The sequence below is a fragment of the Trichosurus vulpecula genome, chromosome 4 (assembly GCF_011100635.1).
Source record: "Trichosurus vulpecula isolate mTriVul1 chromosome 4, mTriVul1.pri, whole genome shotgun sequence".
Taxonomy (NCBI): domain Eukaryota; kingdom Metazoa; phylum Chordata; class Mammalia; order Diprotodontia; family Phalangeridae; genus Trichosurus; species Trichosurus vulpecula.
This window is the reverse complement of record NC_050576.1, coordinates 34,936,930-34,962,797: the sequence shown is the minus strand read 5'-3', so window position 1 is coordinate 34,962,797 and position 25,868 is coordinate 34,936,930. Positions and strand designations below refer to the sequence as shown.

The window sequence follows — 25,868 nt, the reverse complement described above, 5'->3', positions numbered from 1 at the left end:
TGAGCCCCTAACTCCCAGAAGCCACTGCAGAGGGATTATCAAAGACTCATAGCACTGGGCTTGTCCCCTCAGAGCACACCTCACCTTTCCCAATTGTGGAATGGACATGGGGGTGAGGGGAGGAAGGCCCTTCAGTTACCACCCCAGCCCTTTCTGTCTGGAGAGTCCAGTCTATCCTTCAAGCTTCTCTCTGGCCCCAGAGCCCTCCCTCCAGCTTCCGATGCCACAGACCCCCACCCCAAGGGCTCCCTGGGAAAGGGCCTCATTGTGTTCTCACTAGGCCCCCCTCCATTCTGATTCGCTCTCACCCTCTGCATCTGCCCCCAAGTTGTCCAGCTGCTCCCCTTGCCTAGAGGCTCCATGGCCAGCTGGCCTCTTGGGAGCCCATGTCCTGGGAGCCACTGAGGCGTGAGCAAGGCAGCCGAGCCAGCCTGGCAGAGCCCATCTGGGCTGGGAGGTATGGGGAGGGGGGCACGTGGGACTCAGGCACAGACACATGCATGAGGGCTGCCCACTCTCACCAGCCCCCTGCCTCCGTGGGAGAGGCTCAAACCGGGAACTCACTGGACCTATGGTGACCTCAAAGGCATCCAAGCCCAGGCAGCTGAGGGCCACCTAACGTCCTATCCCTCCCTGTGGCACTGTTAGCATCTCTGTGGCCATAACAATGGAAGAACAACTTCTCAGTACACAAGCAGGGAAACCAAGGCCTAGAATGCTGGGTCCCAGATCACAGACAGTCAGAAGCACAATGAGCATCCATGGTCCTCCTTCCAGAGAATATGCTGGAAGGAGCAGATCTGGCTGCTCCTGCCTGTGGCTAAGGGACCTACTGTTGCTCCCCTCTTCCTACACCGAGGAGATTCAGCTGTTGGTAAGGCAGCCTGCAAGTGAGCTTCCTCTCCCCTAGTCATCTGGCTTGGCTCCAGCTGCTGAGCAGAGACTAAAGCCTCACTTGGGGATTGGCTGGGAGATATCCCCCACCCCCGATCCTGATTCCAAGGGGGCCCCAGAACCACTAGGCTAATGCTGCAGTGTGCAGCCAGGGAAGACTGGGAGACCATGTGGGGAGAGCTTTCGTCGCCAGAGAAGGCCAGGGCAGAGCAAACCAGGGACCTGGGGCAAAAGGGGCCTGCTGGCCTGGGCTTGAAGGCTGGCTGCCAAGTTCTGCACTGAGACTGAACAAACCCGAGAGGAAGGACAACTCCACAGGTCCAAAATGGGAAGCCTGAGAACAGAGGTTTGCCTAGGATCCTCAGAGGGACGGAGGCCAAGACAGGATTAGAATCTCAGAGGCACCCAGCGGGACCTCCTGTCCCTGGGATACGGGCTGTAAGCAGGGAGCCCAGCTGTGGGAAGGGCAGAGGGCAGAAGCCAGGCCCCATACTGCTCACTTGGGCAGAGAGGGAGCTCTGGGAATGGGACTGTGAGCAGGCGCAGACCAGCAAGGCTGTCCGGACAGTAGCCAGTATAGATCTTAATGACTGGGCCTGCTGTAGGGTCCCTGGTGTGGAGACACTCTTCCCATAGAGTTACCCCAAGTTACCCTTTCCCATACTGAACTGTTGGAGCCTCTTCCCCACTGGGGTTCCCCAGCCTAAGCTGAGGCCCCTGGCTTGCATTCCAGGAGCCTCACTGGGTCTCCTTCCCCTCCACAGATGAGGTCAATTCCCAGACCATCACTCATGCAGCCCTGAGCCTCCTGGTACCCCTAGATCTCAGACTCACTTTGGAACAGCCTTCATAAACTAAGGTCAGGATGGGCCTGCCTGTCACCAAGTGGCCACTCTTGGTTTTAGGCGCAGCCTCAGGTCTGACTTCAATTAAGCTGTAACCCCCCACCCAAGGTCAATCTTTAATTAGAAGGGAAAACATCTGAAAAAAATACTAGAGAAGGGGAGGAAAAGTGCAGAGGACCTCCATACTGTACCTGGGTCTGAAGCCCAGAATGAGAAACAGTCCCAGTTCCATGGGTTGTGGTGGCTACAGGATTGGTCTCATCTGCCTGCTTTGCCTACACCCCTCCCTGGGTTCTGTCCCTTCATACCTGGCACTGAAAACATTACCCCTCCTGTAACCCACCTTCTTCCTGTTCCAAATCCAATAGCCCAGGTCTATACCAGGTTATGAGAGATCAGGCAATTTGCCCTATGATAAGCCCAAAGGAAGGACACAATGACCCGCCCTACAGCTACAGGTTAATGTTCTGACAGAGGAGACTGGGAGACGGAGAAAAGAGATGGAACCAAGAGCCGGGCACCCAGTCACTGTTTCTGCCTGGACCCTCAGAGGCGGCCCTTCCCTGACTGCCTGGCTAGGCCTTGAACAGCCCACTTTCAGACCTGCACAATAAGGGCTTGACTTCTCTGCCAGGCTTTGCTGCCAGCCAGGCAATCCCAGATTAAATGGCCCAAGAATCGGGGGGGGGGGGGGAAGGCCCAGGAGCGGGTACGGCTGGCGTCTTGCTCCTTGACCTGGATCCGATGGTACTCACCTGCATCCCTTTGACATTCTTGACGGCCATGGCAGCCCCAGAGTATCAGGCTGCCGTGGGTGTGGGGCTCTGGAGTCCCGGGCAGCACTCACGGCCTTGGGTTCCAGCTCTGCTCAGGCCACTGGCATCAAGAGCTGAAGACAAAGCACAAGAGGACAGAGGGCAGTGAGTGCATGGGCTGCATCGAGGGAGGGAGAATGAGGGGCTTGGGGCCTGGGGTTGGGAAAGCTGCTCTTCAGTTGGGCTGATCTCCAGCCCAGGCTTTGGGGTGGAACAGAGGAGCTGGACATTACAGCCACTCAGGCCAGCAGTCTCCATCTTCCCCAGCTGGGAAGCACACCTGGCCCTTCATGCCCCCCATCACAGGGCATCTCTTTCCTGGCTCTCCTCTCTCTTTCTGCCTCTCCTGATCACAGAAACAAGGACCATAAAGAGGCAGAAGGGACCTCAGAGACCATCTATCAGACCCATGGGCCTTTTCCTCTCAGTGGACAAAGGTATATTTTTGACTTTCCAGATGCCCAATTCTATGAAAGATTTTTCAAGCACACACACACCCCAACAATCCACAAAAACCAGACCTGGGCTTATGGCCAAATCCTTTATTAGTGGCCTGGAGCACTGTTAATTCTTCCCCTCAGGGTGGATGTAGCTCAGAACAGCATGCCCTCCCCACCCTCCAAGCTCAAACTTTGCCCAGGGTTGTCTATGCTGGGGGCTCTTGCCTGATCTGGGCCCTGCTCTGCCTGGCACTTCCAAGGCCTTCCATGCCACACCTCCCGAAGGGGAAGGGGATGAAAACTGTAGCTAAGTGGTGGTTCCAGCACTGATCCTCCTCTTCAGTGTCCCAGACCCTCAGGAATGTGCTGCCCAGCCTTGGGCTAAGCAGAAAGGAGCCTGGGGGACAGGAGAGGTGAGGCTGAAGAATAATGGAGGAAGGCTGGGGACACCAGAGAGAGGGCTAGAGGTCAGAGGCTCACAGATTTAGAGTTGGATGAAACCTTAAGAGGGCACTGAGCCCATGCCCCTCATTTTTTTCCAACAGGAAACGGGCCTACAGAGGTCAATGAACTTGTCTAGAATCACACAGCTGGTGTCTGCTCCGGCCTTCTGGACTCCCAGTCTAGAGCCCTGCCTACTTTACCACCTTGGTGCTGTCACCCTGAGCTAAGGACAGGGCTATAAGGAACTAGCTGCTGGCAAGTGGCTATGTAGGTTGGACCTGTCCCAGATTCCAAGAGGCCCTGTTCTTGGAGGAAAAAATACTCCAGTTTCCTTGAGAAAGATGGGTTTGGACATTTGACTATCTTGGATCCGAAGGAGGTTTGCTCCGGGGCCCCTCAGGACTCCATGCCACCCTGCCCTGTGCCGTGGGCAGCTTCCTCTCTAACCCTCTAGGATACATGGGAAGGGGGAGAAGCTGATTTTCCTATGCAAATCCATGTTGTCCTCCTTCCTTTGGCTGTTGGTCTGGTCCTGCCACTGGCACTCAATCCCAGGCACTTGGCATGGGAAGGAGTGGGAAGGGGCCGTGCCCAGGAGTCCCTCCTGCCTCTGGGCCTCTAAGGCTAAGCCTCACCGACCTTCTACCTCTTCTGTGCCATCTCCTGCCTGCTTAGGGCTGGCCTTTCCGGAGCTGCTATAGGAGGCCGGGGTCTTCCCCAGCCCGACCCCCAAACACACCCTGCTTCCTCAAGGCCTCTAGGTCGCTGAGGGTTCAGGGACGCAGGCCTCCCTCAGTTTCCCTACCTGGAGGTCTGCTGGGTGACTGCTCTCTGAGGGGGAAGGCGGCCAGAGTGGGCGTGCCGGCGCCCCCCTGGCCCGCTCACCAAAGCAGCCCCAGCCTGACCGCCTCCGCTGTCGCTGCTGCTGCCGCAGCCGTGCAGACCCCGCAGGCCCCCTTTGTCTGTCCTCCCTGGTCCCGCGCCTTCGCTCCCCACCCCCCCGTCCCCCTCTCATCCCCCAGCTTCTCATCGGCTTTAGGCCTTCTCCGGGGGGCCAGCCTGGGCTGGGCTTTAGGAGCGGGGTGGGGTGGGGCGCGGGGGTGGAGACGAGCAAGCTCCCCGGCACAGGTCAGGGAAGGGGGATGCGGCCCCTTTAAGGGTTGTCAAGCAGAGGGGCGCGGCCTCCTCGGGCAGTGCAGGCTGGCTGGGGGTGAAGGCGGGCAGGGGCATCTGGATTGGGGGACTCAGGACGCCCCTGGAGAAGGCTCCCTGCACCTAGGCTCCTGGGGGTGGGGCGGGGCGCTTCCCCTTTAAATGCGGCGCGGGGGAGCCGGGGTTACATCAGCCGCCACGTGTGGGCCTCCTCAGCTGGAGTGGGAGCGGCGGCAGGCCCCGCCTCCGGCACATGCCGTGGAAAAGTACCGGGCCGCTTCTGCTCCGCCCCCCTCAATCCGCTCCGCCCCGCCCCAGCCCGAGGGGGAGACAGGGAAGGAGGGAGGGGCGGGGTTCGGGAGGCTCCCCGCCCTCACCTGTGGCTGCCTGCGGAGCCGCCCGACTGACCCTGGTCCGGACCCCGGCCCCGACCCTGACTCTGACTCTGACTCTGATTCAGCCTCCAAATGTCTCTCCGCCCGTGTCTCTTGGAGGGCATCGAGCTAGTGGCTGCGGTTCGAGAAGGGAGAGGTTGATGGAGAGATCTGGGCTACTGGGACCCGGGAGAGGGGAACCTGGCTGAGCTGGGCTGGGCTGGGCGAGGGCAATGCAGGGCTCCCGCCCGGTGGCTAGGCGAAGGAACCCCGACAGAACTCGCTCACGCACGCACACACACACACACACATACACACACGTTCTCGGAGGGGGCGAGAGTCCCCCCCATCGGTGTCAGCCTCCTGCCTGCATTTCCCAATTCCAGAGATGCCCGAGAGTAAGCCGTAGCCGGCGCCGGCGCGGAAAACGGCAATAGCAGGCTGCTCCCTCCCCCGGCTACCTTGGTGACGGGCACTGCGTGGGACCACACACACACACTCACACTCTCACGCACGTTCACGCACGCGCGCACACACTCGCGTACATTCGCATACACTCGCACGCAGAGCCACGACAGGCTCCGAGATGCACAGGTACCCACGGAGACCCACATCCTGGGCATCCAACAGCATCCACAGACACGTTGGTTGCAGGCGGGTATGCGTACACAGGCAGCCGGGGTGGGGTGGGGGGCAGCGTTGGCAGGGAGCACTGATGCCCTCACTCACAAGACACCGAGAGAACCCGGCACACGCGGAGCCACAGACACTCAGGACAGAGAGGCAGGAGCAGCATATAGGGTCGGTGCGAGCGCGCGCGCGAACACACACACACACACACACACACGCACGCACGCACACACAACACAGAGGAAGACACAACCCAGAGAGACAGGCACAGATGCCCGCCTCGGGGACGGGCAGACAGAGCCCCAGACGCCGGGACAGCCAGCAAACGCACACACACACACACGCACACACACACGCACACACACACACACACACGCACCAGCTTCCCTCGATTCCTTCATCTCCCTTTACCATGGTCCTTGGTCCCTGTCCTTCCTCTCCCGAGCCTCTAGACCGGCGGGCCGAGGGCTGTCCAGGTGGATTTCTTAAAGGGAGAGTTGCATCAGCCTGGCCCAGGCGGAGGCTGCTGTGGTGTCGGTCTCCCCGACTGCACTACTCCAAGGCTTTTCCCGAGCTTGTTGTGTTTTGTGTGTTGGGGGGGTGGGGAGGGAGGCTGGGGCTCGGAGTTTGGTGCAAGTTTGGAGAACCGAGACGGTTTCGGAGCCCCAGCCAAGCCCCTCCCCCGCTCAGCTCCCCGGCCCGCCCCCCTAACCCGTCCCCTTTCTCCCCTTCTCCCGCCCCCGCCGCCGGTCCGTCTGTTTCCCCCAGGCTCCTCCTCCCAAGGAATAAGGTTACCAGCCTCCACTGCCGCCCTCCGGGGCTTGGACGTCCACAAGATTGATCCTTCCCCTGTACCTCTGAAAGTTGGCCCTGGAGGCCCGGGCTTACGCCCTCCGACCCTGCAGTCAGGGCGCTGCCTGCCCCCTACCCCCAGAGGCCTGGGACCCAGAGCCTGGAGAAGCTGCCTCTCTTTGGGCTTTACAGGCGGGAAGCGGAGCAGTCCTGTTGAGCCCCTCTATTTTCTCCCTTCCCTCCTCCGAAAAGCAGCTGGCACTCGTTGGGGCCTCTTTGGTTAGGCCTGAAGAGCATGGTAGCCCAGAGCCACACTGGCCTGGCCTATAGTCTGCCTGGGAGCTGAAGGGAAGGGGGCTAATGCGTGTGGGGAGGAGTCCGGAGTTTGAGTTGGGGAGGTCATAGGTGACTTTTCTCCGAAGACCAACTGGCGTTTCTCCTCCCCTAAGGTCCCCCTAGCTTCATCGGGCTTGACCTGGAGTGAAGGGTGGGTGGTGTTAAGTCCTCCACACTTCAGAGCCCCCTCATCCGTCCTCACTGAGGGCCCCATGGAGTCCAGAATCCTGGCCTTTGTGTCAGACTGGTTCAAATCCTACCTCAAACTCTCCTAGGTATACAACTGCTGGTCAGTCTTTGCTCCTCTCTGAGTCTCCTAATTTGAGAGCTTGGGTCCTTAGACCTGGACCTATCTCCACCCCCAGGAAAGTGCTTCCAAACCTTTAGGTTACAGAAATATGAATTATGTAGTGTTTGCTGACTCTAGACTGTGTGGGGAAAAGGAGAGAGGTACAGACTGAGAATCCAGAGCCTCACATTCTCACCCCAACTTGACCACCCATTTGCTGGTTGACTTAGGAGAAGTCCCTCCTCCTCTCATTTCTGGTAATCAGAAAGTGAAAGGTCTTGGAGTAGAGAGGATGAGACAATGAAATAAGTTGAGGAATATGTGTGTGTGTGTGTGTGTGTGTGTGTGTGTGTGTGTGTGTCTAGGTAGGTTAGGGGTTGGCTTTCGAAAGCATGCAGGGTGTGTACCAGGGCAGAGCTCTGGGGCCTGGGCCATGCCCCTCCTTTCTTTCCCTCCTGCTCAGACACAGCTCCTTCTCTTCTCCTCTCCACAAGTGGGCTAGGCAGTTCCTCCCTTCCTTTAGCTCTCCTTGGGCCTGTGGGTAAGCAGGAGCCATACCTTCCTGGAAGGGACCATGGGCCACTGCCTCCCACCAGGGGTTGGCCAGAGCCCTACATGGGGTGGTGACTCTATGATTATTTTCCTTCCTTTCCCCCCAAGTTGCCCATAGGAAACCAGGGGTGGAGAGAGCATCCTCTCCTTTTCCCCAGGGAGTCAGCTTAGATTGGAGAAGAATCTCACCTCTCCTCACACTTTTAAGAGAGGGAAACTGAGGCATGGGACAGGAATGAGATTTATCAATGCTTCTTACCCAGTAACAGTAGAGTCTGGTTCAGGGGTAGGGAACCCTCAGCCTCGAGGCCACATGTGGCCCTCAAGTTTGGCCCTTTGACTGAATCCAAACTTCACAGAACAAATCCTTTTATTAAGGGGATTAACTAGACTTTAGCTTCTTCCCCAGGGAAACATCACAAGGAAACAGCCTTTATAGGACTCATAGAAATCTGCCATCAGCCTGGTGTTGGGGTGAGAACAGAGTGTGAGGAGCCCAGGGCCCCCCTGGTATGGGGGGGAGCCACTGGGGGATTCTGAGTTTGGGAGTGGGTGGATGGAGAATTAGTTCTAAGGGAGGGTCACTGGTTGCGGGTGAGGATTTAGCACAGCCCAGAGTGCTAGCAGCATGTGAGGCAATGGTGGGAAGAGGGAGCGCATTAGTGTGGAAGAAGAAGGTATTGTGAGGAGAGTGTTAGCCTTGAGGAATAGAGTTAGGTGTAAAGTTGCTGAACAGGGAGGTGGGGCGCTAGAGGGAGGTAGGAGAGAGAAATAGAAGGACCCAAGGATAGGGAGGGCAGGCTAGAGTTATCATTCTGGGGTGCTGAGTTCTTCTCTTCCTGGTCCCTGTGGGCTGGTCCCTTTGGGGGTGTCCTCTCATTGAGGGGGGCCAAGCCTAGGGGGTGTGGCCAGATTCCTGGTGCTTCTTTCTTTCAATCTTGCTCCAGGGCTGACCCGCCTGTTCACACAAATCCTTAATTATGTCTTACATCACATTTGGGGTACACCACTGTCATGCATAATTGATTATAGTTGCTCCTGATCCACCAACAAGCATCTCTCCTCTGCCAGACCCTGTGGTAGCCAGGCCAAGGGGAACTGGGAGAAATGAAACAGTGCCTGCCCTCAGGCAGCTTATATTTGAATGGGAGAGGCAACACCCACACCCATCAGGTGCAGTAAGTACTAGGTGGTTTGGGAGGAGGGCACCAGCAGCTAGAGGGAAATCTGGAAAGGCAGGCCTGGTGCAAGAGGTAGTCATTGAGTGAGCCACTGAGGCCACTGAGAATTCTCTCGAGGCTCAAGGATGGAGGAACAGAATCCCAGGTATGGGAGACTGTCAGGAGCAAGGCACAAAGCTTTGTGGGTGAGGAAGAGCAAGGAGAACTGTCAGGGAGGTGGTGGCAACTGAGTCATTCTGTCCTTGGTCACCAACTCTCACATGTGGCTCCAAGAGGCTGTAACATGGGCAGCAGCCACACCCTGGCAACACCATCTTTTCAAACGGGCTCAATCAGGTTGAGGGTAACCAACAGGCCTCAATCCTGTTGGTGAATTAGTGGGGCGTCTACCCCAAGGTGTGAATGAAGACATCCCTCAGAGGAATGGGCAGCTGAGAACAATTTGTTCCAATGATGGCCATGAAGGCAGCTGAAGCTGAGCTTGGTCAGACATGAAAGATGCCGAGGTCATCCGCCACATCCTGGGCCATCGTCTGCCATCTTGATTTTTGTCCTGCCACTGGATTTAAATGACTCTGGAAGAGAGAGTGAGGCTGATGACTTTGTAACTTTGCCTCCATGAAATCCAATTCAGCAACAAGTCAAGTCATCACCATTAGTCCTCTTCCAAAATGAAGGACGAACAACAATTGCGCATGAAGGAGAGTTGTGTTTGAGAAGACTGGAAACCTAGGGAAGCACTGGGTCAGTCCCTCAGACAATAAACGTTAAACACCTACTATGTGCCAGGCTCCTTACTAAGTGCTGGGGATAAGGCAGATGATAATCAAAGAGAGGAGAAAACAGGTATACAAAAGCTATATACAGGATAAATTGGAGATAATCAACAGAGGGAAGGCACTAGAATGAAGGAGGCTGATGTGGTTGTTGTTGCTTATCCTTTGTTCTCCAAGAGGACCATGATATCAGGAAGGTGAATTGGACCTAACTGAGAGGACTGTACAGTTATGAGCCTCACTTTCTCCTCCAGAGCCATCTGGGTCCAGTGGCAAGACATATATCACAAGAAAGAAGATCAGGAAAGGTTTCCTGGAGAAGGTGGGAAGTTGAAGGAAGCTAAGAGACAGGAGAGGAGAGAGAGCATTCCAGGCAGGGGGCACAGTCAGTGACCATGCCTGGAAAGATGGAGTGTCTAGTGTTAGGAACAATAAGTAGGCCAGTGTCACTGGTAGTGGGTGAAATAAGTTGTAAGAAGACTGGAAAGGTAGGAAGGGGTCAGGCTAGGGAAGGCTTTAAAAGCCAAACAGAAGATTTTTTATTTGACTTTGGAGGTGAACGGGAACTACCGCAGGTATTGAATGGTCAGACCTGTGCTTAAGGAAACTCGATTTGAGAGACTGGTAACTTGGGAACAAGCAGTTTTGGGTGAACCATGAGGTGAGATGTCAGAGAGTAATTGTAGAAAGTGTAAAAAGAGTGAGAGGAAAAGAAGAGGAGGCAGTGATTATAGCAGCCTTCTTGATGGGTGATGATGGTTAGTGGGAAAGGATGGATCAATTGAGGTCTTTTTTTCCCCTTTTTTCTTTTTTTTATTAAGTTAATTTATGTATTTTTAGTTTTCAACATTCACTTCCATAAGTTTTAAATTTTCTCCCCCTCCCCAAGATGGCGTGCAATCCAATATAGGCTCTACACATACGTTCCTATTAAACATTTTCACATTAGTCATGTTATATAGAAGAATTAGAACAAATGGGAGGAACCATGAGAAAGAGAAACATAAACCAAACCAAAACAAAACAAAAAGAAAATAGTCTGGTTCGATCTACATTTAGACTCCATATGTCTTTTTCTGGATGTGGATGGCATTTTCCATCATGAGTCTTTTGGGACTGTTTTAGGTCCTTGCATTGTTGAAAATGACTAAGTCTATCAAAGTCATAGGACACTGCGGGTGAGGTCTTGAGGATGGGGGTGACATGGGCATGTTTATAGGCATAGGTAAATAGTCAATAGACAAGTAGAGATTGACAACAAGTGAGAGAGTGGAAATGACAGAAAGCAATCTGTTGGAGGAGATGGGATGGAATAGGACTGCTTGTGCACGTACAGGGCTTGCCTTGGGAAGAAGAAAGGGCCACCTCTTCATGGGAAATGGGGATGAAAGAGGAGATAGTGGCATATGAGTTACGTGAGATGAGAAAGACAGAGCTCTTGGAGAAGGACTCTTTTTTTTTTTTTTGATGTGAAGCAAGTTTCTCAGCTGGGAGTAGGGGGAGCCAGGGGAAGTTTGAGGAGGGATGAAAAGGTTTGGAAGAGCCGCTGTGGTGAGTGGGATAGTGAGTCAATTAGAGAGGTGCAAAAGTTTTGCCTTATAGCAGTGAGGGCCCAGTTGAGGCTGTGTAATATAAATTTGTAGTAGATCCAGTCAGCATGGTTTCATGATTTTCTCTAGCTTCATTCAGCAGTACATGAGGAGTGAAGGTGATGGGTGGTAGAAGTGATGTAAGATTTGGGCTTGGCTGGGCAAGATCAACAACAGGATGAGAGGTCAAGGGACTTCAAAGTGGGAGATGGTGGACAGTTGAGCTGATTTGCCAAAGGGTCAAGACGGGGAAGGGAGGACACCGTAACCAGTGCAGGGGTGATGGCCTGGGAAAGAACTCAGGGGTGGAAGGATTAGAGGTCACGGTTTGGGGTTTGCAAGGTAGAGGGAAAGCTGGAGTGACAACAGATTGTGATCAGAGAAGGGAATTTCAGAGTTCATGCCCATGGTAGGTAATGAAGAGTTTTCAATGCCAAATAGAGGAGTCTATATTTGATTTCAGGACCAGCAGCCTTGGACAGTGTTAGCCTCAGAACTCCAGAATCCACATCCCATCCAGCCCGGACTTACCTAAGACTTTCCTCCTTAACAACCCTACCAAGTGGTTATCTCACCTCAGCTTGGAATAACTCAGGACCTTCTCTTGAAGCAGCCCTGTTCACTCGTCTTTGGGTCTTTTGAAGTTTTGATTCTTCGATCACTCGATTGATAAACATTTATTAAGCACCTACTATGTGCCAGGCACTGTGCTAAGCTCTGGGGATACTTTTACTTGGTAGGCAGTAGAAAATCAGCTGAAGTTTTTTTAACAGAAACGTTATCCATGCAAGAAAGGATGGTGATCAGCATGAAGGATGGATTGGATTGGGGAGAAAGTAGAGGCATGGAACTCTGTTTGGAGGCTGTTGCAATAGTCTAGAGTCAGGGGTGGTTGTGGGAAGACAATACTGAATTTGAAGTGACAAGATTTAGTAATGGATCTGTTATGAGAGCAGAGGCTGAGGAAGGAACCCCAGAAAAGCCAGGGAGGAACAGGGAAGCCCTTCCCCCTGTATGGTCCAAGGACCCCCCAGGCCAGTTCGCTTCCTGCTGCCCCACTTCCTTCCTCTCTTCTCTGGTTGACTGAATTACTATAAGAGCCCATGGGTCAATAGCTGGACATCAGTGTCCAGCCCACGCCAAGCCCCAGCATCCAGCTGGAGAAGACTGGTTGGGGTGATTTGGGATCTATGAACCCTCCTTGGTGCACTATTGTGGTCTTGGGGGCCTGCCTTCCGGTCTTCCCTTCCTTTCTGCTGAGAGGGAGAGCAATGTCCATCATGAACAGTGGACTCTGTCCTCAGTCTGTCTTCCATGGGGTTGTACCAGTAATTGTCTTACAACTGAGGCAAGGTAGTGTAGTTAATAGAACTTTGAACTTGCAGCCAACAGAGTCATGACTTCAAAATCTTGACTGACATTGAGTAATTAAGTAAATATTACCCTGGTCCAGTCACTTCCCCTCTATGAGTCTCAACTTCCTTATCTCTGTTCTTTGCCCTGGTCAGACCACTCCTAGAATACATATTATTTTCAGATTTGGGCACCAGAGTTTAAGAAAGACACTGATCAGCCAGATAGTGTCTGGAGGAGGCAGCCAGAATGGGAAATGAGCGTTGGCATGAGGTCATATGGTGATTAGTTAGAGGACCTGGGAATGCTGACACTGGAGAAGATAAGTTCAGGGAGAACATGAGAGCTGTCCTCAAATATGACTGTCACGTGGAGGAGAGATCAGCCTTTGTCTGCTTGGCCAGAGAGGAAGGACCAGGAGTGATTACCAGGGGTACGTGCAATGAGGCCAACTGTGCCTGGATGACAGGACACATTTCCTAAAAATTGCCACCATCCCATAGTGGCCCAGGCTGCCTGGGAAGGTAGTGAGCTCACCCTCCTTGGACAGAGGGTTTCAAGCAGAGGTGGGATGATCACTCATCAGGGACACTGTGGTGGGGGTTCCTTGGTGCATGGGTTGGACCCTCAGGGGCTGCTGAGTTCCCTTTCAGCTCTGAGGCTCTAGGCTTCTTCACAACAGTCACACCTGTAGTCCTCAGCTTGCAGGGCCACTTTGTGCATCCTGGAAGGAGTGCCATGCAGGGTTATAGCATGAGGGGTGTGTGTGTGTGTGTGTGTGTGTGTGTGTGTACCTTGCTCCATAGTCCACCCCCAGCCTAACCTCCTTGCTAGTCCTTTCAGCTCCCTTCATCTACAGTCCCATCAGTAGCCCAGCTTAAGGAGAGGCCCTCCAGATGGGAGGGAGGAGGATACAGATAGGCCCAAAGTGGAGATGCTCCTCCAGGCCCATTGAATCACCAGGCTGGGGCCTAGTTCCAGGGCTAGGGATGCCTGACTCCAAGCCAGCCTTCTCTGGGACATTGAGAGAATTGGGGGGGGGATATCTGCGATCCTGTGGGGGTGGAGGGTTAGGTAGGGACAATAGTCACTTGGGGGATTCTTTCCTTCTTTCAGGCTCAGATATTAGGAGGAAGAAGCTAAGGAGGAGGGAGGGGGACTAGATGGGCGAAGAGTTTTGCCAGAGAAGAGTAAGGTTCCTCTGTACCTCTTCTGACTTCTTCACCCATCCCCCAGGACTGGCAGTTAGTTGGGCCTCCTGGGTCTCCCAGACACTTCTCATCAGGCCATCCTCTACCCCTTGGCAGCCCCCAAGAACTTGTGCAGGCGCTAGAATCTCTGAGCCCCTTCCCTGCCTCCCCAATAATAACAGCTCTGAGAAAAGGCATTGAACTGGCCAAACTCCCCCAGGCCATCCCCTGCTCCATGCTCATGCATAGGGAGGGAGGAGTTGACAGGACTCTGGAGTCACAGGCTTCCAGCCCTTCAGGCTGGGGACCTCCCAGGGAGGAGGAAATCCGGCTCCCACCATCCTGGCTGGTCCCAGCTCCCTGTGCAAAACCCTCAGGGGCTCTCGGTCTCTCATATCTGTGCAGGTCTGAGGAGTGATGACACGGATGGGATTGGAGGAGACAGACAGAGACAGAGGTAGAGAGAGAGACAGAGAGTGGGTAACTAAATACAGGCACATGAGATGTAACTGAGAGGCATGTAAGCCAATGGAGAGGGTGCTGGTCTTGGAAGTCCTGGGTTCCTACTGGGGGGCCACCACTTCTGAGCTGTCTGATCCCAGTTTGAACCTCTTGACTGAAATGGGAACCACCCACACAACCCCTCTGCCAGGGCCTGCATGTGGTATCTGGGCTGGGCAGTTAGTTGGGCCTCCTGGGTCTTCCAGACACTTCCCATCAGGCCATCCTCTACCCTTTGGCAGCCCCCAGGAGCTTGTGCAGGAGCTAGAATCTCTAAGAGCCCTTTTTCTGCCTCCCCAATAATAACAGCTCTGAAACAAGGCACTGAACTGGCCAAATTCCCCCAGGCCATGCCCTGCTGTACCCACTCTGAAGCCTGTAGTCAGTTCAGTGAACATTTATTTAGTGCCTGCTGTTTGCAATGCTGTTTGCTCAGTGGATTGGGGGAGGGATAGGCTTTGGGGTCCCAACCTGTTTCTGAGGCCCTGGAGACTAAGATTTGCTCTGTCTCACTGTGTGAGTCCCAAGGGCCTGGGCCACTCTGCCGGTCCTCTGTCCCGTAAAAACCCCTACGGCTGAGTACAGCCCCAAGCTTAGGCCATCAGGAGCCCAGAGAGAACCCCAGACATCTCTGCTCTGCTCAGCCTCCCAGCCTGGAACTGGGACACACAGTGAGCACCCTCCCCCCCAGCATTGCCTGGAATCTCTTCTAAAACCTCCCTGACTTCTGACACTGCCCAGAAACCTGCAGCCCCTGAGATGCTCCCCCCTCCCCCCCATTTCTCAGTCCTTCCCCCAAGACCAGCAGATAAACCAGAATGCCCAGTCTCTCCCTGGGATCTAGCCATCTCTTGGGACTCTGCACAAGGCCAATAAGAGGTCTGCCAGCGCCAAGCACTGCTCAGACCTGCCCTCCACTGCACCTGTCAGTTCCTGCCAGGACCCCAGATGCCGCCCAAACCTGTAGTCCTTGGGCAAGGACCCAGTCATCAAAGCCCTCTGAGAAGCAGGCCAGGAGAGGGGAGGGGCAGAGAGGGTGGAGCCTTCCTGGTTTGCCTGGATAAGCCCCCTCAACTCTATTGCTAGTGGCTTATCTGCCCCCCACAGACCTCCCCTTCCCTTCCCAGAAAGCCTCCTGTGGTGGGGGTGGGGCCCAGGATAAAGGACCCAAGTATCCTAATGGGGGGATGGGCTTAAGAAAGGAGGAACCAGGTTGGGGTGAAGGGGCTGTTGGACAAGGGGTCAGGGTATCCATCCCTCCTGGGGACTTCTCTGAGTCATGTGGTCAATGGCCCACCCTCATTGCACCACACTCCTTGGCATGCTTAGGCCCATTTCAGGCCCAGCCAGCTGCGAGCCCAGAAAGTGAGAGGGGAGGCCACCTCCTCTTGCCCCAACAGTCACTGAATTGGAGAGTCAGGTTTAAGAAGTTTGGGAAGGAAGGAAGGGGCCCTGTTCTGAAGGGCTTTTACAAACAAACAAAGGGTTTCATGTTTGATCCTGGAGGTGATAGGGAACCACGTGGGGGGCACTCTGGTCAGCTCTGGCTTTATAAAGATCGTTTTGACATCTGAGTGGAGGATAGACTGGAATAGGGAAAGACTTGAGGCAGAGTATGGAGGTAGGGTACTAACCCCTTGGGAGCCCAGCCCAGTATCCAGAATAGGTCCCTGCATACAGCAGGTTCTCATGGAATGGTGAATCAGACTGAATGAATGGAGAATGAATGGGGAGAGGAGATCTATTTCCTGCAGTCGGAAACCTCCTATCTATGGCCCTCCCCCCATGTTTCCCTAAGTTAGCGTAATGGCTCCCACCCTTGGCTGAGGGAGTCTGAGGTAGGACTCTAGGGCTGGATCACTGGGGCCAGGAGGTCTACACCCCTCCCCCCCCCCCCCACCAGTTTGTCCTGGCGCCTTCCCTCAGGCTTCTCAAACTGTTGTGCACCCTCCCCATCCTCAGGCTTCCAAACCTCAGGAGGTACCAAAGACAAGGATGATTCAGTCCATTTCACAAAGGAGGAAAATAAGGCTCAGAATGGGAAAAGATGTTGCCTGGGCTTGAACCCAGGCCTTCAGCCTATAGACCCTGCTGCCTGGTTTAGCCAGGGGCTCAGGACTGAAGGGACCCCAGGACCTTCTGATTAACTGGAGCTGAAGACAGTTTGGAAGGTCCAAGCTCAACAGGGGAAGCAAAATCCCAGGTCTTCAAGTCTCGGGGTCACCAAGGGCTACTGGTCACCTGAGTCTCCTCCCAGGGTCATATTCCTTTATCCATCAAAATCCTTTAAGTCCAATGGAAGGAGAGTGAGGAGGTAGCTGTGAGCAGAGAAGGGGGTGGGGAGAAACCACATACAGGACCTGGGGTGGGGCTGGCAAGCTGACCTGCATCAGGGCAGGGGCTTTCTGGCTGTAAGACCCCATAAGTTCCAACATTAGGGGTCCGTGGTTCCACAGCAGAGACAGAGAGGACAAAGGACCTTGGGGTCACATGCTCCCAGGACACCCACATCTTAGCTGTTATTAAGGTTCATTAGGCTAAGGGAACAGCTCCAAGAACACCCATCCAACCTCCATCCCAATTTAGACAGAGAGAGAGCATAATGTTGTGACTTAGGCCCAAATCCCAGTTTCACCAATCACCACCTGTGTGACTTTGTGCAAGTAACCTCCTTTCTCTGGGATAAATATATAGCTTTATGATCCAGGCTGGAAAGGCTAAGAGACGAAGTCCTGGATTCTTTTGGAGTATCTGGGGAGGGACAAGTAATGGCCCTGAGTCTGTGACCACTGTCATCTGCCACCAGGGATTAGCTGAGTCACAGGGTCTAAGCTCATTACCCTTGGCTACCCCTGCCCTCCCCTTCAAGGTCTGGTGGCTGCTCTAATCCCCAGTGGGAGCAGGAGGGAGGAGCAGACCTTGGCGGACAAGGGCAGGAGACACAGAGCTTCTCGCTCTGTTTCTGATTCAGTGCCTTTTGTCAATATCCTTCCTGAACTAAATTGGCTATTTCTGTCTCAGATTCTCTTCATCTCCATCTCCTGGGGTCTCAGGGTTTTTGTCTCTCAGTCTCTGTTTCTACCTTCCTGTGACTGTTGTCTTTGCTTTTTGTACAAAGAGCAGAGTTTCTCTCCCCATAACGGAGAGAAAGCAGCCTGGAATGGGCTGAGAGCCAGGCTAAGTGGGGAGTGGGAGAGGGCTGGCCTCCAGCCAAGTAGGCCTTGCCATTCTTGACCCATGCCCATGGCTGGTCCAAACTCAAACTGTCCACAAAGCTGCACCACAGCCATTGGCCCCATGTTCCCATCAAGGTTCCTTTGACTTGGGCACAGATTTTCTTTGTGCGTATGTAAAAAGCCTAGCCCCACTAAACTACTCCTCTAGGTTCTGAATGAATCTAGAGGAGGATACAAAATGATTGCCCCAGAATTGTAAAAAGAAATCAGGACAATTTGTAACTTTGGAATCCCCATCCCCGCTCTCCTGAAAATTTTCTACCTCGATCTAGATTCTATGTATTGATATTCCATAACCAATCAATTTACTTGTGGACATAAGGTTAATTAAACATGGTGAACTTGCAGAGAAGCTGCGCAGTCAGCTCCTAAAGCCTACCTACGTCCTGGACCATAGATTATGGAAAGAGAATAAAATGGTGGCCAGGGCAGGGGGAGGGGGGGCCAGGATGAACAGGAACAGTAGACCCAATGCAATGGTAGCATGCTAGTAGTTAGAAAGGTGCCCAGGCCTTTTCATAGCCCATGACCTTCCTCCCAGACCACACTCTGCTCTCGGTACCCTGCTTCCTAACTGAGGGCCCTGGCTCCCTGTCTAATCCAAGTGCCTGTTTTCCATTCCCAGTGTGATCTCAGCTCCCCTGACTCAGTTCTCAGAACAGACTAGTTAGGAATTGAGATCCCAGCATCTGATTGATAGGCTCATGGCTGCAGCTTTCCCTGACCTGTGTCTATTTATGAAGAAATCTCCCTTGGGTTGTTATCATGTTGGCTGCCATGATTCCCAGAGTCCATTGTTTTTCACCTGCCTGGTGATCAGCTGTGATTGCTTTCCTTGACAGCTTTGAAACATGTCCATTCCTCCAAATAAGAAAAGGTCAATTCTCAATGATGAGGGGGAGAAAGACTTGGAGAGGAAACTCCTCAAGGAAACCTTAGCTTTGGCAGGAATAGAGAAGTCTAGAACCTCTCTTTACCATCCCCAAGGAGACCCATAACCTGAGCATTTTAACTTCCCAGTGACAATTCATTAACCAACAAGCTTTTATTAAGCTCCTATTACAGGCCCTGGGATCACAGAGACAAAAATAAAGCAGTTCCTGCTCTCTAGGAGCTTCCCTTCTAACACACACAAATACACACTCTCTCTCTCTCTCTCTCTCTCTCACACACACACACACACACACACACACACACACACACACACAAGTATCTACAAGAAATACAAAGTTGACAGGCCTAAGTTAGCCTACACTGAGACCTGGGCAAAGATCTTAGTGAAGTGGGGTATGTGTCATTCACAACAACATTTGGATAACTCTTCCAGGAATGGTGTCATAGGTTGGTGTTTGGGTGAAAATCACACCCGCCTCTTGAACTGTGCTTTGGAGTATCCAAAGCTGGAGAAGACATGAATACTCACATCCAGTCCATGTCTCAGAGGAGAGAGAGGCAGAAAGAAATGAACCACGTTGCCATGACCTTAGCTCTGGCAGAAACAAACCGTGGCATAAGGCTCATATTTGCGACCATCAAAGACTTTAACATGGTAGACAATCTTGACCAGAAACCTTGGTGCTCAGGGAACATTTAAGGTGGAGGACTAGAAGAAAGCTTGTGTCTATCACACACTTGAGAAACAAGGCAGCTGGCTTGCTTCCAGAAGAGGTCCCTGGGAGCCATAGTGCTGATGGGGGTGGGGCTCTACAAGACAGGTCAGCACAATCACATCTTGGCCATATTGGAGTTAGTGGGACCCCTATGGTGAGCAGGAAGATAGAAATGATAGACAGTCACCTAGAGGGACTCTAGGGAGAAGGAGGCGCCCACCTACTGGGGCAGAGGGGAGTTACTCAGAAAAGGGTTATGTGAAAAAGCCATTGGGCATCTCAACCCCGACTCCTGCCTTGGCTGGGGGCCAGAGGCAGCTGCCTGTCTGCCTCAAGCTTCAGCTGGGGACATGCCACAGGTGGAGAGACAATGCAACAGTGTCTGAGAATTCCAATAGCCAGTCAGGGCCACCTGCCAGTTTCGGGACTATAAAGCAGTAGGTTTGAAGGTGCTAACGACCCGTCTATCCGGTCACCCAGCTCATCCATCATCCTCATGTCATCACAATAAACATGTATATGGTGCTCCAAGGTTTGTAAAACACTTTCCATAGAATAGCTGAGAAGCAGGTACTGAACTGCATCCAGGCTCCTTGGCGATGAGAGGAGGAGGAGTGGCTCTTTTTGCCAACAGATGACAACATGAATCTTTTTGCATATAATATATGCTTTGCATATAACTGCATACACTAGTATATGTTGAATATTTTATGTTTTGCATAATTTCACAAAGTGATATCACATTTCTTGCCTTCACAATGGGTGGGAGAGGGGTGGCAGGGAGAAAGAGAATTCAAAACTCAAAATTTAAAAAAAAGAATGTTAAAAATAAATAATAAATTTGAAATAGAAAATTAAACATGCTATTGCATATTTTCTGTTTTCTTTTTTATTGTTGCTATTCATGTTTATATGCTAATGTTATGAATTTACTGTTGCTAATTGCACCTATCAGTATTGTTTCCCTCCCATTAGTGATAGGTTTTTTTGCTATTATATGTTCATTTCTTGGTGTATTTAGAGCATGTATGTCCATGTGACATGTCTTGCTTATAATCTTGGTATTGAAACAATCTGTCAAGTGATTCTTTACATTGTGCTATGTCTGCCTCATATCATAGTAATGTGGATGTAATGTTAATGATAATGTGGGATGAATACCTGTGATGTTGGGATAATCAACCTGGTTGGATTAGGGATTGATGCTTATGAAGTATATTTGCAGATGTTCAAATGAACCTTGAATAATTTTGCAGGGACTGAAAAATCTTTAGCTGAATGGAGGAGTATTACTTACTTGTAAGCCAGGGTACCCTTCCAGGGTCCATCAGGGGCCTATCTTAATGTCCGCAGTGATCATAGTTGGCTGGCAGGACTAAAAGGAGACAGAAAGCTGCTGAGGAGTCACCCCATCCCCTTTCACTAGGAATCACTATTGTCATCTTTCTACCCCTTGGGGAACTCCAGAGGAGCTTGTGCTCATTCTGAGGCAGGAGGTTATTCAGTAGAGCAGTAATAGAGTCATACTAGATTAGATGTTATCTAATTTTCCCTTAATATTTGTACAGGATTTCCTTGTCCACAGTGTAGCTATATGCTCATGCTTGGTTGCTGTCAGATGCAGCCAGTTAGTTGGCTTCCATGCAAGCCAGTATCAACTGATTTGGAGAATCAGGATTGTACATATAGATACTACAAATGCAACCTAAGAAAGACTTCCCCTTCCATTCCAGCACAGGTTTATGGAAAGCCACAGCAATCTTGACAGGAACTTCCAGCCTCAGAGTGGTTGCTGACACCTGAGATTTTATATGGAGAGACCAGGAGTGGAGCGAGACTGACCAATGGGTAAACACCAGACTTGATGCAGAGCTAGAAAAGTTCCCAAATACTTCAGTCGCTGGTGAGAAGGCTGCTAGATTGTCCTAAACCCTTGATTGCCTGTGCTTATAGTCCCAGACATGCAATCACTTCCATAATTCTTTTTATAACCCATTGATGGAGGTGGTGCAGGACTATCCTTCAGGAACCCCAAAGAAGTGACAGATCGAGTAGAAAAAGATTTGTAGAGGATTGTGTGATATGCTTCACAGTGGTGGGATGCTTGACAGGTTTTTAAAAGTTGTAACACTCATGGTTTAATACAACAAAAACATTTAAATCAAAAGAAAAGTAATCAACTGAATAGCAAATGCTCAAAACAGCATGTTTTCCATTGGAAACGTGTTAGGAAGAATAAATGGCTTAGTTTTTAACTTACTGCAATTTTATTATGTATTACTAGCCTTCAGACTTATTTTCTTTAATTGTGCAGATGTAAACGGAACTTTGAGTAATTAAATAAATGAAAAGTCCATTTACTGCAGAGTCTCATTTCACAAGGTGGCCAGATTGGCTTGGAAAACTAAACTATTCAAGAAACACCAATTTATGCTCATTTTAGAAATCACAAACCTTCAGCTGTTCTGCCTTGACAATCTCAGCCTCCAGGAGGAACTGACCAATGTTCTCTCTCTGATCTGCACTTGCAGGATCTTACAAAGAGATTTCTTTTTGAAAGTCTAGCCAGGGTCTGGAGCATGCACAGATCCCATCACCTGGCTTGATATAACCTCTGCATGTGGAGAGGCTGGGAGAGAGAGAGAGAGAGAGACAGAGAGAGAGAGAGAGAGAGAGAGAGAGAGAGAGAGAGAGAGAGACAGAGAGACAGAGAGACAGAGACAGAGAGACAGAGAGAAAAACATGAAGAGTTTTTATAAATTGCTTTTTGTCATCATCAACAATTGCCTGAACAATGTGTGTCTTTCTACTGTTTCATTGGATTCTTATATGAATGGAGTCTTCAGTGCCTTCCAGAAGTAAGTCAGCACCTTTAGTCTTATAAGCAGAGGCTGAAAGATGGAAGTTTCTGGATTTTGGACATGTGATATTAGTGAGAAGTTGGTGGTGGGATAAAGTGTCACCAGAAGTCCTTGGGAGCCTGTGCCAGGAGTTTGTAAGCACCCAGGAAATGTATTGAAACAAGTAAAGCAGGGTAAAGGGGTAGATGTGGAGGAAGGCAAAGTCACAGGGGAAGCCAAGAGGAAGAAATGGCCCTGACGCTTATCTGTTTCACAGTATGTTTAACAAAGAAACCATGTAGTCACAGAAAAGGGTGTTGCCTGTGAATTTTCAATATAGAGGATCTATATAGAGCAGGAAAATTTCCAAGAGTGTGGTGGGAGCTGTAGCCACAGAGATTTTCAAATAACTTTGAACAGCATTTCACCTTCATAACTCCTAGATCAACACTGAAACCAGGGCCAGCATCTGCCTGCTTTAGGGCCTATGTTAGCAGTATTATGAGGTTCTACAGTGACCAACCTGGTGAATGGTAGAATGGTATAAATATTACCAGACAAATTGTAAAACACACACACACACACACACATGCATGCACGCATGCACACACGCGAGCCCATCATCTGCTAGCACAGTATGTCTCACTCCAAATAAATTAACTGTAGCTTTGCATTTGTCTGTGTTGTGCTGGCTTATTGGCAGTGATTAGTCAGTGGATCCAAATAGGATTTATCTATGCCTCCAAAAATTTCCCATTTGCCCCTTCCCTCTTTCCATTTCACTTTTATGTATTATCTTCTCTCATTAGAATGTGATCTCCTCACAGGTAGGGTCTATCTTTTAAATATATATATATATATACATATATATATATATACATATATATATATGTATATTCCCAGTCCTTAGCATATCACCTGACATATAGTTAGTGCTTAATAATGCTCTATCTATACCATACCACATTCTTCCAATGGAAATACAAGTCTGCCTGCAGAGCTTCTTCCAACTAAGCTGTCCATTCTTCAAACATTGGAGAGTAATGCATCAATCAATAAACATTTTTAAGTGCCAGGCACTGTGCTAAGTGCTGGGGATACAAAAAGAGGTAAAAGACAGTCCCTGCCCTCAAGGAGCTCACGATCTAATGGGGGAGACAACAAGGAAATACTATGTACAAAGAAGCTATAAACCGGATAGATAAATCATTAGAAGAAGGAAGGTCCTAGAATTAAGCCAAGCTTCTCGGGTTCCACTTCTGAATTGCATAAGCCAGTGCTTTTGTGCTGTTCTCTGCCATCACACAGCTTCCGTTCAGGCTTCATGGATGGTCAAGGTATTGAGTCCTAGTTTGCTATTAGAATGATTGGACACTCACATTTTTAGTCTTTACTGTCCCTTCTTCATAGGATCCAGTGACCTCAGATGTGGCAGACCTAAAAGCTATTGATGATTGGGACCCAGCTTGATCATTGTAATTTCATTCATTCAATTTCAGTGGTTTCATTTTTGCCATTTCCAGCAAAAAATATATTATTTGACTAGTTCTGGTTTATAAGAGTTCCTAGAAATCTTTTCATATTTTTCTGTATTTATCATACCATTTATTATATCACAGTAGTATTATATTACATTCATATACCCCAAATTATTTAGCCATTCCCCAATAGATGGGTATCTATTTTATTTCCAGTTTTTTGCTATCACAAAAAATGCAGCTATAAGTATTTATGTGTATATGGGTTCTTACTTGCTGTCATTGACTTTCTTGAGGGTATATGGATATCAGTGGGCTCTCTAAGTCAAAGAGCACAGATATTTTATTTGCTTTCTTTGAAAAATTCCAAATCACTTTTTAGAATGGTTGTATCAATTCACAGCTGTACCATTGATGCATTAGGTAGATTCAGAATATTTTGAATGTCATCAAGGGCATAACCTTTCATCGTCGCTGTGGTCTACCACCATTAGGACATAGTTGAATTGTGCTGTTGTGTGCTGCATTTGAATGTAAACTATTTAAACTTAAAGTCAGATAACACTTTTGTGTGTAATAGCTGTTAGATTTGTATGAATGGGGTCAAAGCCGTCTCATGCCACGACTAGTTAAAAACATATCTCAGTCAGTCAGTTAATCAGTGGAATCCAACAAAAAGAAAACTACACCATGCCCAAGGGGAACCTCTTCCAGACACTAGGAGCTGTATATTATGCCTTTACATGTATTCTCTAGACTTGAGACCACTTTCTTCTGGATTCTGTATGTTTTTGTGGGAGAATATGTCACAGATGTTTGGTATCAACTGTTTTCATGCCAACTATTCTTACTGTACCACCTTAGTAAATGCCCCTCTATAAAACTACTTAAGGATAGCTCGCTGCATTGATTCTCAACTAAAAATCTTTTTGGGGAAGCACGCTAGTGGGGGCTTGAGGCAATGGCACTCTGAACTCTCAGAAGTACATACCCCTAGATCCTTGATAGAGAGAGGGAGGGAGGGAGAGGTAGAGAAAGGGGGAGAGAAAGAGACAGAGACAGAGAGATAGAGACACAGAGAGACACAGAGAGATAGAAAGAAAGAAAGAACCAGAGAGCCAGAGCCAGAGACACAGAGAGAGACAGAGAGACAGAGAGAAAGAGAGAGAGAGGGAGAGAGAGAGAGAGGGAGGTGGGGAGGAGAGAGAGAGTGCTGTGGCCAAGCCTCCGGGAACCCAATTTATCAGTGGGAGTGGGAGTTGGGATATGTGTCCATGGTTCATACATTTCTAAAACATTATTCATTTTGGTAGGTTCAATGTTACAGCCAGTTTCCAAAAAACTTCAACTTTCAAAAATGGAAACAATTCAAAAAAATGGCTACATATAATAATTGGGAATTTTTGAAAGTTACATTTAAATTTTGTTGTTTTAAAATTTAACTAACTCTAGTTTTAAAAAATAAAATAATATAATTTTGTTCTGGATAAACATATAAGCAGTTCGAAGAGAAAACTCATTGGAGCAGCTGCAAAGAGTGCAAACACAGACCATAGAGACTGTTAAATAGTAGTAATATGGAACATTCAAGTGCGGTCAAGTCAACAACCAACACTTGCCTTGTGCTAGGTAAGGGCTAAGTGCTGGGAATATGACTCCAAGTAGAAAGAAACATGGTCCCTGCTCTCAAGGAACTTACATACTTTTAAAAATTTTACTTTCAAAGCTATCCCCCAAATCCCTCCAAACACCTTTTAAAAATGGCTCTGAACAAATTCTAGAGCTCCAGAACCCATGAAATAGCAGAGGGAAACAGGTCTCCAGCTCAGGAGAACCTGGATGGTCACTGGGAAGGGTCTATCACGCGGTGCTGGGAGCGGAGCACAGCCCAGCATGGGCCGCACCAGGACCAACCAGAACTGGAGTCAGCAGGCCAGAACAAGCCTTAAGGCCATGAATCATTGAGCTGTGGCAGTTACTAGACATCTCAACCCACAAACGCCAAAGAGCAGGTTAGCGGGAAACTGCAGGATCGAGGCAAGAGCAGTCCAGCACCATCCCTGGGGATGGCAGAGGTGGTGCAGTGGTGGCAGTGGCAGTAGCAGGAAGCTCCTGAGGCTGCTTCCAGAGCTCCAGCTTTAACTGCTTCATGAGTCCCTGGCTCCCATGGTGGGAGGAATCTAGCAGCGGGAGTGCAAGGAGTGGTCTGTGGGCACAAAGGCAGTTTCTCTTGCTGTGCCCTGCTTGGATCTGGACTGCAGTCCTGGTTGATGGTTCTTGGAGGAGGAGGAACGCTGCTGTGATAGAGTAGAGTAGATGCAGCTCTGAAAACAGTAGCGCTTGGACCCTAAAGCTTGGGACAAAGTACTCTACTCTACAAGCAGTCGTATCCTGACAAAAAGCTCAAGGGTCAAGTAGTTGGCTGGGAACGTGAACAGGCAGCAGAAACAAACTCAGACTCAAACTCAGACTCAAACTCAAACTCCAGATTCCTTTTTTGGTGATAAAGAAGAACAAAACATACAGCCAGAAAAAGTCAACAAAGTCAAAG

General features: G+C 50.3%; 1 protein-coding gene across 3 annotated transcripts in view; it reads right to left on the bottom strand.

Annotated features, from left to right (window-relative positions):
* Nucleotides 1–6,158, bottom strand: part of SLC6A9 (solute carrier family 6 member 9) — a 50,757-nt gene extending 44,599 nt beyond the window's left edge. For 2 of the 3 annotated variants that reach the window (XM_036757743.1, XM_036757745.1), the window contains exons 1-2: nucleotides 6,006–6,158; nucleotides 2,495–2,628 (exon numbers count right to left, since the gene is read on the bottom strand). In XM_036757743.1, coding sequence (XP_036613638.1) covers nucleotides 2,495–2,524 — 30 coding nt within the window. In that variant the 5' untranslated portion in view covers nucleotides 2,525–2,628; nucleotides 6,006–6,158. Of the gene's footprint in view, nucleotides 1–2,494; nucleotides 2,629–4,243; nucleotides 4,334–6,005 lie in introns of those variants that run through there. The other variant, XM_036757744.1, reaches the window with a different exon arrangement.
* Between the last annotated feature and the right edge of the window lie 19,710 nt (nucleotides 6,159–25,868).